General features: G+C 40.0%; 1 protein-coding gene across 1 annotated transcript in view; it reads left to right on the top strand.

Moving 5' to 3' along the window:
• LOC104270695 (chromosome unknown open reading frame, human C7orf50) overlaps window positions 1–7,170 on the top strand; it is a gene marked incomplete at its 5' end in the record, with an annotated part of 28,570 nt that extends 21,400 nt beyond the window's left edge. The window contains 2 exons of the mRNA XM_009865127.1: window positions 2,588–2,669; window positions 6,988–7,170. Of these exons, the coding sequence (XP_009863429.1) occupies window positions 2,588–2,669; window positions 6,988–7,170 (265 nt within the window). The remainder of the gene's footprint in view (window positions 1–2,587; window positions 2,670–6,987) is intronic.
• Between the last annotated feature and the right edge of the window lie 9,955 nt (window positions 7,171–17,125).

Here is a 17,125-nt window from a genome sequence, read left to right as displayed (position 1 = left end):
AGAATTCACTAGAGTGAAAATCAGTGTGGTATCTTAGGTGCAGGAGTATAATGGTTTGCCTTAACATGTGGAAGAGAGCATATGGTTTTGGTAACAGGCTAATAAGAGCAATTAACCTTAGAGTGCACTCATTTGTTGGTCTCAGTTGTTTATAAACTAGGTAGTAAAGATACTTAACATCCTACAGCTTTATAGGAAATTAGTGAAATCAGGCTGTATTTTTCAAGTTAATGCCTAATGGTACTCAGGTGATGGAAACAAAATTAGCAGAGAATAAAATATTCAGAGTACTGCATGGTGTGTCTAACCGATGAATGTAATTGCAAATGTATAAATACAAAGTGCAGTTTAAAAAACTAAAAATGTGGTAAAGGTTTTCATTAGAAGAGGGGCTGTTTTCACAGGACGCAGTCACAGACCTGTCATTCATCTTGTTCTTGTCACCTTGGAGAGGTTATAATGTAAACTGTTTCCAGGCTTAGTTAACGTGAAAAAGAATTTTAAACTTACCACCTTCTTCGTGCTGTGCCAGTGGACAGGATTTCTTACAACATCCGCCATGTAATTGTTCGGAAGGGTGAACCTCATAAGAGAACAGGTTTCTTTTAACATCAGACACCATCATTGTCCTTTTTTTCTTTACGGACTTCTAGAAGTTAAGTCGCTTCCTGCACAAGTTCCAGTTTCTCAGTTCAGAGCTACGACAGCTGCCTGCCAGGCAGAGGAATTGGGTACAAGGGAGCAAGGAGCTTGTCCCACAAACTTCATCCCTGTCAGCTCCTTGCGTTAGAGCTGGCGTAATTCTGACATTGCCCATAGCTGTCCGATTGGGCACTTTGCTGAGAAAGCAAGTGATACCAAGAGTTGAACGGTCTTTATTTGGCAAGTTCTTTGGTTTCTAGGTTGATGCTGATAGGAGAAGGCTGGTTTCCCCATAATAAGTCGGGTGTTTTTTTCAATTTGATTCTGTAACTTGTGGCAGTCAGCTTTTGGGCTCCTGCACCCATGCAATATTTGTTTGGCCAACTTTTGCTTATCTTTTGACAATGTCCCAAAAGAGACCTCTAAGACATTTCATTTGTGGATTTAATTTGAGCATGTAAAATGTGATATATTGTGGTTATTAGTTTTGTCTGTCCTTCCTGCTTTACTCTTGTTTGATTTTGACCTTATATATTGCCTATAGGCATTTTTATTGATTTTAGCTAGTGATAACCCTAATGGGTTGTTGTTGCTTTTTTCTCTATCCTGAATTTAAAAGTCAAGACAGTATTTTATTTTCCTTTCAGTTTTCTGCAGAGACTTCCGTGAAACCCTTCTGTACAAATTTGTGGTCTTGGTTTTTTCTCTTTCATTGAATTGACTGAACAATGTATTTGCTGGTGCAGCATTCACCAAATATGAGAACTCTTTTGCTTTATTAGACTTGACAGTGTTTAAACAATACTAATTCTCATACCCAGCTGGCTTTTCAATTGATTTCTGTGCTCTCTGTTGCTGTGTAAAACAAGCTGGAACATTAAAGACATCTTGCACGCTACCCTCTGGAGGCTTGTTTGTCTTTAGAGAAAAATAAAATAAAGAGTAAAATCTTCTGGTTTTTTCTCCTCATATATTTTCTTTTGGATCTTTAACTGATATCTCAGCGTACGGACAACTTTTATACATATTAAAACGCTAATTTTCAAGCATGTACTTTCAAAAATCAGTCTTCATGTTATATTGAGATTTGCTAGCTTGCTTCTTTGTTTATAGAAATAAATGTCTCTTTCTTCATCTAAAACAGAATATACCAGCTTTAAAATCATATTCAAGATGTACATAAACGGACCATTTTAACTCAGCCAAGATTTTGCATATTTAAAATGTGTTTGATAAACAGTCAAAAGAACATTTGCAGATGTTACTAGTTTTGTTTTACCTGCTTGCTTTTAACAATATCAAAGCAGCCTGAAGTTTTGAACTAAATACTGGAATCGGTATTCCTGGGGAGAGCGAGAAATAAAAAGCATTTCTCTATCTTGTAAACCTGAGTATTTAAGTCACACCTTTAGACAAATCCAAGCCTTAGAACATATGCTCCTTAAAAGTGAATTTTCTCTGCCCCAGAACAGTCTGCGATGGGCTTCAGCCGTTGCAGAGGTGACAGCAGCAGCAGGAGTCTCTCCTCCTTTAGAGGCTGCTTCATTTCATTTGAATTTCAGTTTTCTGTGAAAAATTAACTTTCTGAAACACAGCTTTGATTCCGTGTCCACTCTACCTTCCCCAGATACCTCTCCTAAAATATTGGTCAAAGCTGAGGAATGGGACTTGATTTTCAGCTTCAAGAGATCGGTGCTTCCTGATGAAAACGTATAATATTGTTGGCCATGACACGTTCCTGTCATCGTTTCAGTATTTTACAGGGAAGCCAGGTAGCCGTCCTGTCAAAGTGCGGGCCAGTGTCCCCGTCACAGAGCGTCACGAAACTCCACGTTGTGCGTACAAGGTCACTTGGAGTCATTGTAGGAAGTATTTTATGGATAATGAATATTTTGAATACACAGTATTGCATTGAATCTTTTTTTTTTTTTTTAATTTACTACAGCTGGTCTGAAAACCCAGAAAAGTGGAAGTTTCAAAAGACAAGACAGACCTGGCTTCTCTTGCACATGTATGATAAAGAGAAGGTTTGTATTAACACTGCTTTTTCTCGAAACAATTATGATATAAAGTTTTATACGTTACCTGTAGCTGTTCTGTATTAACCAAAAGTTGCTACGACTAGCCATGCACTTTTCTAATATTTTTTTAATGATTTATAAATTAATTACTTTTTTTTTAAACTGAAATCTTGTGATGTTTTAGTTGCTTGTAATTAATCTTTTTGTTTTGTTGGTGATCACTCTCCTGTATGTACTGGATTTTTATACTTGATATATATCAAGTATAAATAGAGAAGATTCATGTTTTATATAAATCTAGAGCTTACTGAGAATTTGAGTCATATCCTTAATTTGAATTTCTGAATGTGGAACCCAGTACTGTAAACAACAATTCTCATATTGCTTCAGATATCTCTGGCTCCGTATTGCCAAGATGTTAAAATAGCTTTCTCATTAAAATCTAAGTGAAACCTGATGTTGATTGTAAGAAATGTAAAGTATAACCCGAAGCTAAGCTTGCTTCATTACTGAAATCCATTCATTTTATAATTTAAAAAACAACATAGACTGGTTTTCCAGTAAGTGTCTGACCATCATGGTGTTGAATGGGGGTTTCAGGTCATTTGTTCTGTTGTGTAATAGAGCAAACATGTCGCTGTTTGCACGGTGCCTTACTTACTGATTCATTTAGGTGACATTCCGCTAGTTTTTTGCTGATTTTTTGTGTGCACTTCAGCATTTAAGCATACCAATCTTCCTGACCCAAATTACTCAGCAGCTCTTAAGCCCAGCTCCTGATGTAGGGTGTTACCTTTATGATTAAAAATGCTTTAAGAGAGCCAAATAATTAAAAGCAGAGTTTCACAAAGGCAAAGATGTTCACACAGCCTAATATTTTAAGAAGATTAATTGCAGAATACAAATCTGACTGTAAGTATCTACGTTGTTTGAAAGTTTCTCCTTTAAAGGTCTTTATCAACCTTTCAAAATCAACGTGTGCTCTTTAAACCTACCTAGAAATTGTTTCACAGACAGAACCATGTTTTTCCTTTTTTACCTGTTTACTTTGGGGTTGTGTTGAAATATACTGGGAAATAATTAACTGTAAGTAGCATTTGGTTTATGTGTCAAAACACAGCTTAACTCCTTACTCCTCAACACTGAAATTAAACTTCCTTTTTAAAAAAAAATCTGATGAAAGTGCTCTGATTTCTTTAAATTCATATATTTTGTAGTTTATTTTTCAGAGATGCATTGAATATGAGCTCTAAGTAATGAGTAACATCTGCATCCAGATTCAGTGACATCAGTAGAACTGTTCAAGTGCTTATAATTAAGCGTATGAGGAAGTCTCTTTCTTCATCAGGACTCTGGGGAGGGCAGAGCAGCTTCTTTTGAATATTTTTTAAATACCCAAATTCAACTTCCTTTCTATGACAGAATAAAATCTGTTGGATATCCAAGCATGACTGAAACACAAAAGGAGACATGAGTTTCTTTCCTTCCTAAGCCACATCTTTGATCTCCTGGTGTCACTGGGATGCCAACTGAAAAGCCATGCAAAGGAGTCAGCTGGATTTCCTCTACTCACAGGCCCCTTTCCCTGAGGAATAAGTTGAGGTTTTTGCAACACAAGGGGATTTTTAAGTCCCTTTAAAAGCCATCTGGTGGTTGGCCGCCAGCTGCCAAAGCGAGCCCGTGTACCCCCAGCGTGCCTGCTTCTGCAGGGTCCAACGTAAGGTAAACACTCATTTAGCTCATTTGTTGGTCCTTGTGACCTGACGCAGCGTTTTTGGAAGGTAACGCAATCGACTGTCTGCAGCTCCGGGAGCGCCAAGCCCTGGAGGGGTTTCTGAAGCGTGCTCAGAAGGTAACTGAGAAAAGCAGGCTTGGTGGCAGTAAGCTGGAGTTCTCGGTGCAGAGAGCTGTATTTGCTTTGCAAAATACATGGGCATGTCTAGAAGTCTGAAAACTCCGGAGTTACACAGTATAATCTGACAGTGAGAACTGGTCTTTTCTGGCTCCTGCTGCGTAGTGTTTCCCCCCTTTTCCTGATGCCAGTAATTGTTTCACTTTGGGATATTTCTGTATTAGCTCCAGTGCGTATCAGCTGGTTAGGGCAGAGACACGGTTAGTGTGTGAGAGAGAAAAAGAAGCAAGAAAAAAGTTCAAAACGGTTTAACAAAAGAATAACAATAGCATCTCATAAGCATCACTTCCACTTGCCAGAGCCGTGGTGGGAGATCTTGATATCCCCTTTCAAGCCAGCCCAAAGGCGGATCTTAGGAGAAGGATTGGGTTCCTTCTTCTGAAAGCTCACCAAGAGTCCCTGACTTTTCAGCTTTTGTACTACTGTATTTGAAGAATTAAAATTTGCATTTCCTTAACTTTTTTGCTGGCGCTTTCTGTGTTCCAGTCCTTACTGTGGCTCTATTGTATATGTAAGTTAGGAGGAAATATGACATTATCTTGTAAGCTCTTGCTGAAATAAACCTGATAGTTGTGTTAAGAAAATAATCAGACTTTTTGAACACTTCAGCACTTACCCTTAAGGCCAAATGCTAAATTGTTTTCTAGGCTTCAGGCAGCCACATGTCTGTCTGCGCACTTAGTATTTCTGAGTTTAGAGTGGGTTTTTAATTGCCCTGTCCAACACTTTGCCTAAATGATACAATAATAACAACTGTAATTCCACAGAGTGAGATATCACTATACCGCGGAGTCAGAGAACAAGACATGTAAATTATGTAAAAGCTTAGTACTGAGCATCTGCATTAAAGGAGCTCTATCATTCTGAAATTGTTTATGTCTGAATGTTTTTATCTGTTATTAGTACCAGTTTATTGGGAGTAAAAAGGTTTCAAAAATATGAACATTTTTCATTATATTTCAGTGTGTTTGATTCGTATATTGTAGCAACACTTCATAAATCACCCATTTCAGTGTTGGTCGCTGTACAATTAATATTTTTTTTGTATCAGCAATGTTTCTTTAACTCAGGAGTGTTTGTGTGAAAAATAAGAAGGTTTTCCATAGTGTGTAAGTTATGAGGCTGAATGCAGACTTCAGTTTTGATTTATTACTTTGTAATATCCCTGATTGGTGAAGGCAGTGTCAGAATATTCTTTCTTCCTTTCCTTTTGGAGTAATAGAAATTTTAGTGATCAAAGTTATGATGCCAAATGTCAATGGAGAAATAAGTTGTAAATTAAGTATCTGTTGAAGCTCTGTCTTCTCTGAAATGTTGATACTTGGCAGAATTGAAACAGCCCTCAAATAATTAGTCTCCAATCCTTTAAATACTTACGTATGTGTTTAACTTGACTCACGTCGACTGTGCCTTTTAAAGTTATATGTGTAAAGTAGAAAAATATTTGCAAGATTAGGTCATTTTAACATCTCCCGATTCATGACAAAAACGTGCTCTTATTGGCTGAAACCGATTCCGCAGATACGCGACATGAAGTTAAGATATGCTTCAGCGTAGATCTGTTCACCTAATGCTTTTAGAAATGCATTGGTTTGGAATACTGAATAAATGATTCAGAAGTCTTTGCTAAGTTATTGCCAAGATTGTTTAACATAATGATAATTTAAATTGTATGTTGTACCAGATAGTTAAATTTTAGCTTATGACTAGTTAATTAGAAAGGGAGTGAAATGGGGGTAATGCAACTGTGGATGACTAAACTGCTTTTAATGTTAGACGTGTTAGCAGAGCCTATCAGTTTTAGTCAGCGTGATTTAAAAATTATTTCCATATGTCTGAATTCTATTTGTTTTCCAAATGAAGTTCTCTTCCTTTGTATAAGCATTCTATCAAAGTGCCTGATGGTGGGTGGTATCTCATCTCAGCAAACAAATAGTTTTGGGTAAGGGCGAGGGTAACTCCACCAAAATGCTTTCCTCAGATATATGCATGCAGTTCTTACTGGATTTATTGAGGCTTTCATACGTGTTTCCAAAAGTAGGATTTGGCTAGCGTGGTTTTTTTCTTCCAACAACCCTCACAGCCTTGAGCTCGCTGTCAGGGAGTGTCTGCATCTGCTGATCAGCATTTCCACATCTGCTTAGAATTTCCTCACAGATGCTTTGCCCATCTGAGCACATGACAGTCCTCTCACCATGGCCCATCCCTCCCGGCAGCTTGAGCCTCGGCAAGAAATGCTTCTGCTCAGAGGTGGGCATTGCCAGGTGCAAAAGCCCACGCGGTTCTCCTCGTTATCTCCCAGGTGATGGTTTGCCATGGCTGTGAATGAGTATTGTGATGTGGTTGTGAATGAGTATTGAGAGAGAAGGGAATAAAGCAGGTATTTTTCCTTGCTTGTTTTCTTCTTAAAAGGTTCCAGACAAGTATTTCACCATTTTACTGGATTATCTGCAAGGGCTTCAAGGAGGTGCGCGAGACCTAACTGTGCAGAAAGCCGAAGCTTTTATGAAGGAATTTGATGGTTCCAATGCAGAAGACCCAAACCTGTTGGAGAAGTGTGAGCGCATACGTCAAGTTCTGCAGCTGCTGTCCTGAGAGTACTTTTGTGTCTTAACAGCTGTCTGGTGGAAAGAAGGGTGCAATCTTGTATGCAGAGACTGTAAATTAGTTGTAAAGGCAGATTTTCTAATAAGAATCCTAATACCAAATGTTCGGATTTTGTACTCATATTTTTTTTCCAATTGCAAATATTTGTCATGTTTTGCAGTGATGAAATAAAAATAGCATATTTGGTCCGTAGACATGCTGCATATCTTTAGAAAAATAAACTCTCTCTTGTTAATTTTTCTCCACCTCCTCCTGTAATTAACTGTTAAATAAGAGGAGCTTTGCAGTTCCTAATAAGAAGAGCAAAGGAACCAACAGAAAGCCTGGAGGGTCTTTTACAATGGCAGCTTTTAAAATGAGTGTACAGTTCAGTGCTTGCTCAGCCAGCTGTGATCTATCACTTTCAGCTTTAGAAGTATGTCATTTGGATTTGGGAAGGATCATTTTCAGTCTGTTGAACAGGGGTTGTATAACACAGTTGCTTATTAGTACTTCACACGGTGATCTGGAGATACCATCAGCTTTGTTAGTTTTCCTTTTATATTTTAGAGTTTTGAAATGCGTTGTGGCGGTTGTTTAGATATTCAGATGAGGCACAGATAGGAACGGGCCAAATCCTCTGACTGTATGTAGTGAAATCGTCTGACCCTACGATGAGAACTGCTGTGCTGCATCATTTTGTTTCTAGCCTGCCAATATTGCATTTTCATGTTCCTCTTGTGATTGGCATCCAAAAGAGTTCACTCACTTTGACGTGGGACATTTGTCTCCTATGAACAGGCTGAAAATGAGGCTTTCAAGTAAAATCCAAGGACATTAATTACTCAAAAGTTGGATGATTGGCCTATTTAATGACACTTGTATCCAGACAGCGTTCTTGACCTGATTCTTTAATGTTTCTGCAAACGTTGTTCATACTTTATTAATAACAGCTATATGAAATGTGTAGTGTTTTAGAAGAGTGGCTGTCTTTGGGAATTACGTCTTTAATTTGGATGGGTGGTGGAGGGGAGAATCTCTGGATATGCAGGCCTTATTTTTCAATAAGGAGCCTCTGAGTGGATTTGACAGCCTTCACAGTCAGGGATTACTACAAATCTTTAAAAGTATAAAATATATTGCTAGTAACAAATAACTTCTGCGTTCTGGCTTCTCGAAGATGATGTTTTCAGCCAAAAGGAGACTGGAGACCGGCATGTCCTGCCCTAACACGATAGCTATGAAGGGGTTTAACGCCAGGGTGAGCAGAACTCGGCGGCAGATGAGCTGCCGGTGCTTCGTCAGCAGCTCGGGCGCTCCTCCCGTTCCTGGGGCTGGATGGGGGCTGCACAGGAGGGATGCAGTGTCCAAGCCTTGCTGAGCCCCAAAGCTTATATAAAACTGATGTTCCAGTGTAAAAATCAGTGAAAAGGTTCTGTAATAAAAAGAAGTGATACTGACATTTAGTGAGCTCGTAAATCTGGTTATGTCTGAGATTGTGCAGCTGGGAAAACTACTGTCACTGCAGGCAGAAGCCGATGCTTTTATTTTTTTCCATCAGGAAAAACTGGGATTTCTCAGGGATGAGGTTTTCAAAGAGTCGTTTTGCACCTTCATGATTGCATTTTAGGTGTTGGAGAAGAATTTGTGTTCTCTCTTAGGATATTTGAAAATCGCCGCTTTTGATTTTTCTGTCACACAGAAACATGGGTCCTCATTGTGCACGTAATATACCTTGTAGCTTAGAAGCACAAGCATGTTGCAACCATATTTTGGAAGAGATTTGTAAAGAAGATTGTGATGGTAAGATCCAGTCAAAAAGTCATGAACCTTTTGTAATTTTGATAGATTTGGCAAGATTTGCCGGTTTTGGACTTTGGTTCTGACCATGTATAAATATTGACGGATCTGTGGGAAGAGGGGCTTTGTAGATCAAGAATGTCATATTTCTTTTTATATCAATAAATATAAAAAGCACCAAAGGCCTGCCAATCTGGAGTCCATGGGAACAAAAGCATTTGTAAAAGAACAGTTAGAGCCTCTCAGCAGTGGAGGAATAGACCTCTGTGAGTAAGGTCCTACTCTGCTCTCCTCTTCCTCAGCTGCAGTTCCAGCTTTTCCTTCAGTGCCACTTATTACTGTGGGAAGTCTTTGGCTTCTGATTCTTGCAGTTATTGAAAATTTAGAAGCTAAAAACTAAGGTAATTGTCACTATGATTGTGTCTGTAGAGAGAGCAAAGTATATTTTCTGCCACGTGTCTCTGTGTGTGTGGTACCCTTCAGTGGTCTGTGGTGTCTCAAAATTGGGTAAAAGGCTTGTAAACGTCTGCCTTCCATTGTGACTGGATATGTCCTAAGTTTCAAGGCTCAATATGAAATATTTTCAGTGTTGTCTTGAAGTTGTAGTGCAAATAGGAAAGGGCACTTAATTGCATTTCGCTTTTTTAGTTTGTCCCTTTTCTTAAAGAATCTTCAGCTGGTTGGCAAACAAAGCATCTTCAAATCACCCACGAAATGCAAAAAAAAATACATTTTTTGAGAGACAAGTACTGCTAGGCCCATTTTAAAGACAAGATTGTGAGGATCCAGAGAGCTTACCCAGCACAGTGTGCAAAGGCAATATGATCTCTGGCAATCAAATTCTCTTTTCCATGTGCTAGCCACCAGGCCAGCTGCTGTTTCCTGCTCCTCCTGGCGTTTTAATCTAAGGATTTATATTTCATGATGGGTAAGTATAGAAAGATTTCCTCCTTTGTGTATTTTAAAAGATGTCTTTTAAATTATTAAGTGTGTAATCAGTTACTGAATTCTTGTAGCTGGTCAGAGCTGTACAGGAAGATACAATCTGGCACTTCATTCACTGTGTTTTGTCATTTGGTCACATGGAATTTTCAAATCTCAGCATCACTTGCAGCTTAGGCCGTCATGTGGATACAGATAGGACAAAATCGTGTCTCTGCCTCCATTTGAATCAGTCCTACTGTGTTAATAAAAATTGCATCCGAGGCTGGCAGTAGCAGTGTGTACAGACTGACAAATTACATCTTCATCTGCCTGCCCTAATTGTCTTCTAGTTGAGTTAATCTGTATTGTGCAGCTCTGGCTGGAAGAATTCGTATCCTAAGAGAATGCTGAAGTCAGATCTTCTAGGCAAAATAAAGGAACATTAATTATGTAGAATTGCTTAAAGCTGGGACTGTGCTTCTAATGGAGGTACTAATTACTCAAAATTTGACAATGTGAAAAGTTCCCTTTAATTTGTCTGATCCTTGCTATGGATTGTGTATCTTCTTGGTTCTCCGACGACTGCCCACAATTTTGATTTACCACCATTGTAAAATTACTGGGTAAATGAATTCTTTGTTCTTACTTGGAAAGGATGTGTTGTAGTTATTCAATGTGTGGTTTATTTCCTTATTTCTTGTCACTGGAGAATACCTCTGCTGAGTTTCCGTTAATTTTAAAGCAAGGTGGCTCTTGACTCATCTCCCATCATTTCAGATAGTTTAGAAATGCACTTCTTTGGTTGGAGCTTGGTTATTTTTGTTGGTTTCTGTTTTCTTTAAAGCTTTTTGCCGCTGAGTAAGGCAAAGTAACGAATGTTAAAATCTACTCACATTTCTGCAGAGCAGTGTCAGAAGAAACAATCATAAAAGAGATTTAATTTGCAAAGTCAAGCACTTAGAAAATTAGAAAATATTAAGAATGGAAATTGTCTGTGTAATCTTAATTTTGCTCCACACATGTGTGGTATGATGCAACCTCTAATTATGTCATCAGTGCTGTATTTTCCATTGTGTGTAACTGATAAGTCATTTATTCAGTGTTCTCCATGCAGTTCTGCTGCTATTCTCATTTTCAAAATTTAGGTCTACAAAGTAGTGCTAAAGCTAGAGAAGTAACTGCTGGGTGGGTTTGATCCTACTCAGAAGAAATAAGTGAGGACTTTCTATTCATTTGCTGTAGGAACTAGTCGTAGATGTTTCATCACAAATGTTCCCTTTAAAACATGTTTTAATGTTCTGATTCATTTGCAGTCAAAATACTGAATTGATGTTACTTAATTTAAATCCAGTTTTGTTGACATAAAACTTTCCAGTGGCTTATTCTGGTTTAGCCTTTGGTTTCCTTTTATGTCTTCCTTTCTGTACAGCTCAATGAGCTAGTTATTTCTGTTCCTGCAAATAGGAATATTAGTTGTTTACAGTAATTCCAGTCATACAAGGACACAATTAAATGTCCTTGTCTTTGCAGGACAAGCTGATTTTAGCAGTGACTTATAATTACATTCTATTTTAAATTCTTCATAAGAACATACATAACAACTTAATATAGTTGAAAATAATTAATTTTTTGATTCCCTACAAGGAGCAGAGATTACCAAACTAAATAAAACTAATGAGTAAATGGTGGGGGAAGGGCAAAGCAAAACAGTGGTTTATCTTTCTTTGTCAAAACAAAGCTGAATAAGAAGCTTGTGCTACTAAGAAACTTTGACTGGTGTTACAGACACAGAGGGAGGGCCTTTCAGTTAAAGACAGAACAGTCATACAGTTGCTCTTATTGATTTTTTTTTTCCCTCCCATACATGCAGAAAATTTTTGGCATTCCCCAACAAAACCCACGAAAACACCTACGTCAAAAAGTTAAATAGGTTTCAAAATCAAATACTTAAAGGTCAAGAAATGCCACATGTATATAAATGGCCAGAAGAATTTAAATTCTACCTCTCTGTGCCTCCAGCCTGGAGACTGAATGAAGGGGGATTGTGTTAGAAGCAAACAAGCAATGAATGCTACGAGCACGTAGTTGAAGAGTACCGGTTACTCTTCTGTCTGTAGGAAGGTGGAATTACATTTCCCATTAGCTTTAGTTAATCAGATTTTTTAAAGAAGGTTTGCTTGTGGTCCCACATATGTTTTATAAAATTGTAAGCCATGGGACACGGGATCTGTCACCCTCATTTGCTTATAAATAGCTGGAGCTAGCTACGGCGCTGCGAAAACCATCATTTGCTGTTGAGCTCCTTTGGACCCAAAGAACAATGTTGACGCCGTGTTTCCCTGTACTGGCCAAGAGGTACAACAGGCTTTGGCAGCATCCTTTGTATCAGCCAGGCTTTCTTAAGCTCCATGAAATTGCCCGAATCCGGTGTGGTGATGCTGCTTGTGGAATTTGCCAAGTGAGCCGCGGCGTTTGTCCATGGAGCGTGTTGAGACGTGAGGCTGCTGAGGATGCTCAGCCCACAGCTTAATGCCTTCCTTGGCCTCGCTGCCCGTTTTCAGTCTCAGGATGCTGTGAGTTACAACCATGTTATTTGTCTGCTTTCTGTGGGTTTAATTTGACTGAACAAAGTGTTTTAAAGCTATTTTGGCGTATTGAAAGCGTAAGCTACAGCGATAGTGTTTCTCTGGTAGCATAGATACGTGTAAATAGACTTCATGGATTTCTCGAAGACAGTACCCTTTATTAGAAGCAGAAGCTCTTGCAGGATCCTGGAAATGACTGACCAGCACCCTAATTTACCTTGTTAAATAAGTGGTATTTCTGTGAGCTGTCACCAATATATGCCAGTAGATAGACAGCCAGCCAAGAAACCATATATGGGCATCAAACATACCAGAGGAGCAGGGATGACAGTCAGGAGTGTAACCTCCTGAAGCTGCCCGGTCAAGGCAAAATGCCACCTGGCACAAATCCTGGCTGCCATAAGGTTAAAAATAACAAACAGTATCCCTATTACATAAGGAAAGCTTTTGTCCTTGTTTAATGGGGCACTTTGATATGCCGGAAAGAATAAATATGGAGCTTCTCTGAACTCTTACTTGTGGTTAGTGCTTAGGGCCAAACCAGATGAAAATACCAGGGCTGATTGTAAGCAGGGCCTGTGTACAAACTTCTGGCGTTAAAACAGGCAAAATCTGGCTGAAATTCCAGTGTCTTAAGAGTGCTCAGGAACAGCATCAAACCAGTTCACTGCACTGGTGACATCTCAGTCCTGGGAAGGACTTCTGCTCCATTTTTATGATGATCATGTTACTATAATGTAAATACAGAGTATCTGTGTATATAACGCAGCCTGTAAACGCTCTGGACAGCTGCAGCCCGTTGGCCACATTCTGCTGCTTATTGCAGTAAAAAAGATAATGGAGAAGCTGTTGAAGTTACGGGGAGTGAACTCGAAACAACCCCCTAAAGTGGGATCTGTGTTCACCCCACCTCACGTCCCTGCAGGTCGCTTCCCATCCCACAAAAGAAACACCTGCTTTGCTTTCAGTTAAAGAATTAATCTGAAATTATAGTAATTCTCAAGTTTTCCTTTGAGCCCTAGTGCTTTGTCCGCCTCCTTGATGAGGCTCAACGTGAGAAGCTGTCTGTGATGAATCTGCAGCTGCGTCCAAGCCAAACTCACCCATTCCAGTGGCATCCTTGAAGGCAATGCATATTTCTAGTTCCACTGCACAACTCTGCCTGTACCTGTCAACTCTTCATAGACTGTGATGCTTTCAGGTCAGTACAGCTGTTACCTGGGAACCCTTACCAACATTTCTGGGAGCTTTCAGTGCCTGTTATAAGCAGGAGCGTTTATTAGCAGATGATCATCACACTTCCCTTGTAGGTCCTCAGCCTTACGCACACCATTTCCATGCACCCAACAATCTGCTTCCACTGTGCTTTTTTTTTTGGTGAAAAAGTGCTTTCTGGTGCTTGCCACTTCAGCTAGGATAGCAGAAGGCATTGGGGATTTAAGGGCCTTGATATATCATAGTCATAAGAACTGCATTATCCTTAAAATTCACGCCAGATTCCTTCAAGATGGCTTCAGATTTCCATCTCCATGAGCCTGTCCCTGGGGAGATGTTCCATCGAGCAAATTCAGACCTTACATCTGGCCGTATAGCGTGCTATCGTTTGGAAGAGATGGTGCCAGTCTGAGCCTCATCCCAGACTGTGTGTGACTTGTAGGAATTAGGCAGAGATTATTTAAGCACTTTTAAAATGACTTGGATGACTGTGTCAGTGCTTTCCACCATTCAGTCCAGGCCTTTACTTCCCCTTGCTCCTTGGTTGAGGTTTCCAGATCTTCAGGAGGATTGTTCTGTAGGCTGTCCTTTCATACAAAGGAACACTTGCTGGCTAAATTACTGAGCTGCTAACGAGCCCTTTCCCCCCTTCGTACAGTTGGCTGTAGTGGTTTGAAGTGTGAACAGGGTGAAGATAAGGTCACGGTGAAATGCCGCTCTTAGAAGTTATGGTCTCCTTGCACAGTTTGTGTAGGGCACAAGCCTCTATCAGAACTCGGCCTATTGCCAGATGTTTGTATTATCAAAAAAGAAAACCTTTTGGATAATTTTAATTTCCAGTGCTTTTAATAGGCTGTTTAATCTCAGAGATGGAAACTCGGCAGTGAGCAGACGGTTGCATTGTGAATCCTTCTTTCCTACAGTGCATCCTTCTTTCCTTCCTGTACAAGCCCTTGAGCAGATTATAATTCATTTTAACTGATACATGGAAAAGTTCAACTCAGCAAAGTTAGGAAATGCAAAAGTTAACTTTTATTTCAAAATAGGCCAGGTAGGCTATCTGGATTCTGAGCCTGTGACGTTTAAATAAAACTCATTCAGAAATTATCAGCTGTGCGGCAATATGGCATGAAATAGGCTCTCTGCACTTTATTTTATCATATTACTTTTATTTTGAACAGCCAAGACTGCCAACTGTAGAACACAGCATGTGGAAGGAAAACTACAGTGAACTTGACAATTATTTCCAGAGATTGGTTCAGTCCTAGAAAATATTCACTGGCTCTCTTAAAAAAAACAGGGGTTCCCCCTTTGTCTTCTAAATCCTTTTTTTATTATTTCAGCTGTCTTTGGACAAAGGGAGGGGGGGAAAAGTGACCACAGAGGGATCAAGAGTACATCTTTGACATTGTTTAATGAGAAAATACCGACTCTTGTTGAATCGCCCCGTTAATGCAGAGCAGACAGCATGTCTCAGTTCGGTTTTGTTTGGTTTGTGGTGGGTTTTTTTGGGAGGTCCCTACACAAGACAAAAGCAGGGCAGGTGAGTCTTAGGTTATGCTGTTTCCTACACGAGTGTTACAGATGTTTGCGTCTCACAGAGAAGAATGAAGGGAATGTGACAAATGCAGTCCTTCTGCAACCTGCACGTCTTGCACGCACTTCTGCTCCGCTCGTTCTGATATTCTCCCTCATTTTTAATAGAACGGCATTTCAGCCAGCAGAATATATCAGTCAACCTTTATTTGCATCGTTGCTGTGGCTGTGGGTCTTGTATACCTCATAAAATCGCTTTAATGGTCAAATTAAACTTTTGAACTGCTCTACAGCTGCAAGCCACTGGTGTTTTGAATTGTCTGCAGGAACGCTTTGGAGGATGCTCTGTGAGCTCCAGCGTCGGAGCTGGCAAAGGGCAGCTGAGCACAGGTAATGGAGAACACGAGCTTCAGATGTTTTAGACAGGAAGCAAATTTCACTGTAATGTCAAACTGTGTGAACAGTGATTTAAAACAGCAACTACAGCATGCCTGCCTTGGTATCGGGTGCCATAGAAGCTGCTGATACTTGTATTTAATTTCTGAGAGAGCTAAAAGGTGTTTCCAGTTCAGCCATTTACAGGAAGATAATTGTCAGTCCCACAAACTGTTTTGCTGCAGAGATTTGAAAATGACAAAGTGTCCTGCTACTGCAGCCCCACAGATTAAAATGTGCTGTAGCATTTCAGGGTGATTTTTTAATATTTGGAAGTGATAAAATAATTGTCTCAGAGGAAGGCAGCCAGATGTCTTAGCTGGCTTATCTAGAAAATCCTGCCATTTCTCTCAGACATGACCTTTACCTAGGTCATCTTATCTTTCTTGCAACACAGCTAGATCATTATGATGGGCACCAGCTTGACATACCCTTGAAATGGATTAAAAATCCAGCCCAAGCTGTTTTGTGGATAGAAAAAAGTAAAATGCTTATAGTCCTGTTCTGATTGTCAGGATGCTAAGGCTATAATTTAAGTCATTAGGCTTAGTATAGAAAGCCCTTCGTAATCCAAGTCTTAAGAATCTGAAAGGTCACTTGTGGTCCAATAATCCTGAATAGTAAATGTGATGAGCTAGTGGTGACTGTCCTGATCCTAAAGCACCTCTTAAAATAAGTGCTGGTCTCTGCCCCAAAAGCATAGGCATGTTATTTCAGTGTGATCCAAGAAGCTGTGCAAAGAATAAGCAGCTTGACTGTTGCACAGCGTTATGCAATACTGATTTTTTAAAGATTATTTTTATAACCAGACCAAAGGAATTAACAGGAAGATGCTGAAGGTTTTACAGACACACCCTCCTGTGGCTGCAGTGGTCTCGTGGACAGATCTCTGCTGCAGACTGCTCATCACCAAGATCCCCCAAATCCTCCCCAAAATCTGTCAGTGCAGCTGCTCGTGTAAATAAAATGAGCAAAGGTATCTTATGGGACAAGAACAGCAGGGTCAGAGAGCATTTGTAAGAGAGCGTAACCCCAGAGAGGGTAACATCTGGCCAGAGCTGGCATTAAGCAGGCAAGGGCTTGAGAAGATCTGGCAGATCCCAGGTAGCCGTAGCCCAGCTGTGACCAGTTTGCAGGGATCCAAAAGGCAGCGGCTCTGCCGAGCAGCTCAGTGAGGGGGTTTGGTACCTGGTAGGACAGGCTGGCTGTGTGGAAGAAGCCCCAGAGAGGTTTTGTGGGAAGAAAGGACAAGTGGCAGTGCGGCGAGGGTCTGATGAGATAATTTACAGGGTTGATTCTGCACGAGATTGAGCACGTGCTTTGCTATATTGCAATTAGGGAGATCAGTCCTTTCCCCCTTGACATCTCCTCAGAAAAATGCCAGAGGGATAAAGAAATGGAGTCCTGGGAACACTTAACCATTTGTGGGACTACTTGTAGCATCCTCTTGGTACCTGATGCTCCGTTGC

The sequence above is a fragment of the Apaloderma vittatum genome, unplaced genomic scaffold (assembly GCF_000703405.1).
Source record: "Apaloderma vittatum isolate BGI_N311 unplaced genomic scaffold, ASM70340v1 scaffold30442, whole genome shotgun sequence".
Lineage (NCBI taxonomy): Eukaryota > Metazoa > Chordata > Aves > Trogoniformes > Trogonidae > Apaloderma > Apaloderma vittatum.
The sequence above is the reverse complement of the archived record's forward strand: the minus strand, read 5'-3'. Positions and strand labels throughout refer to the sequence as shown.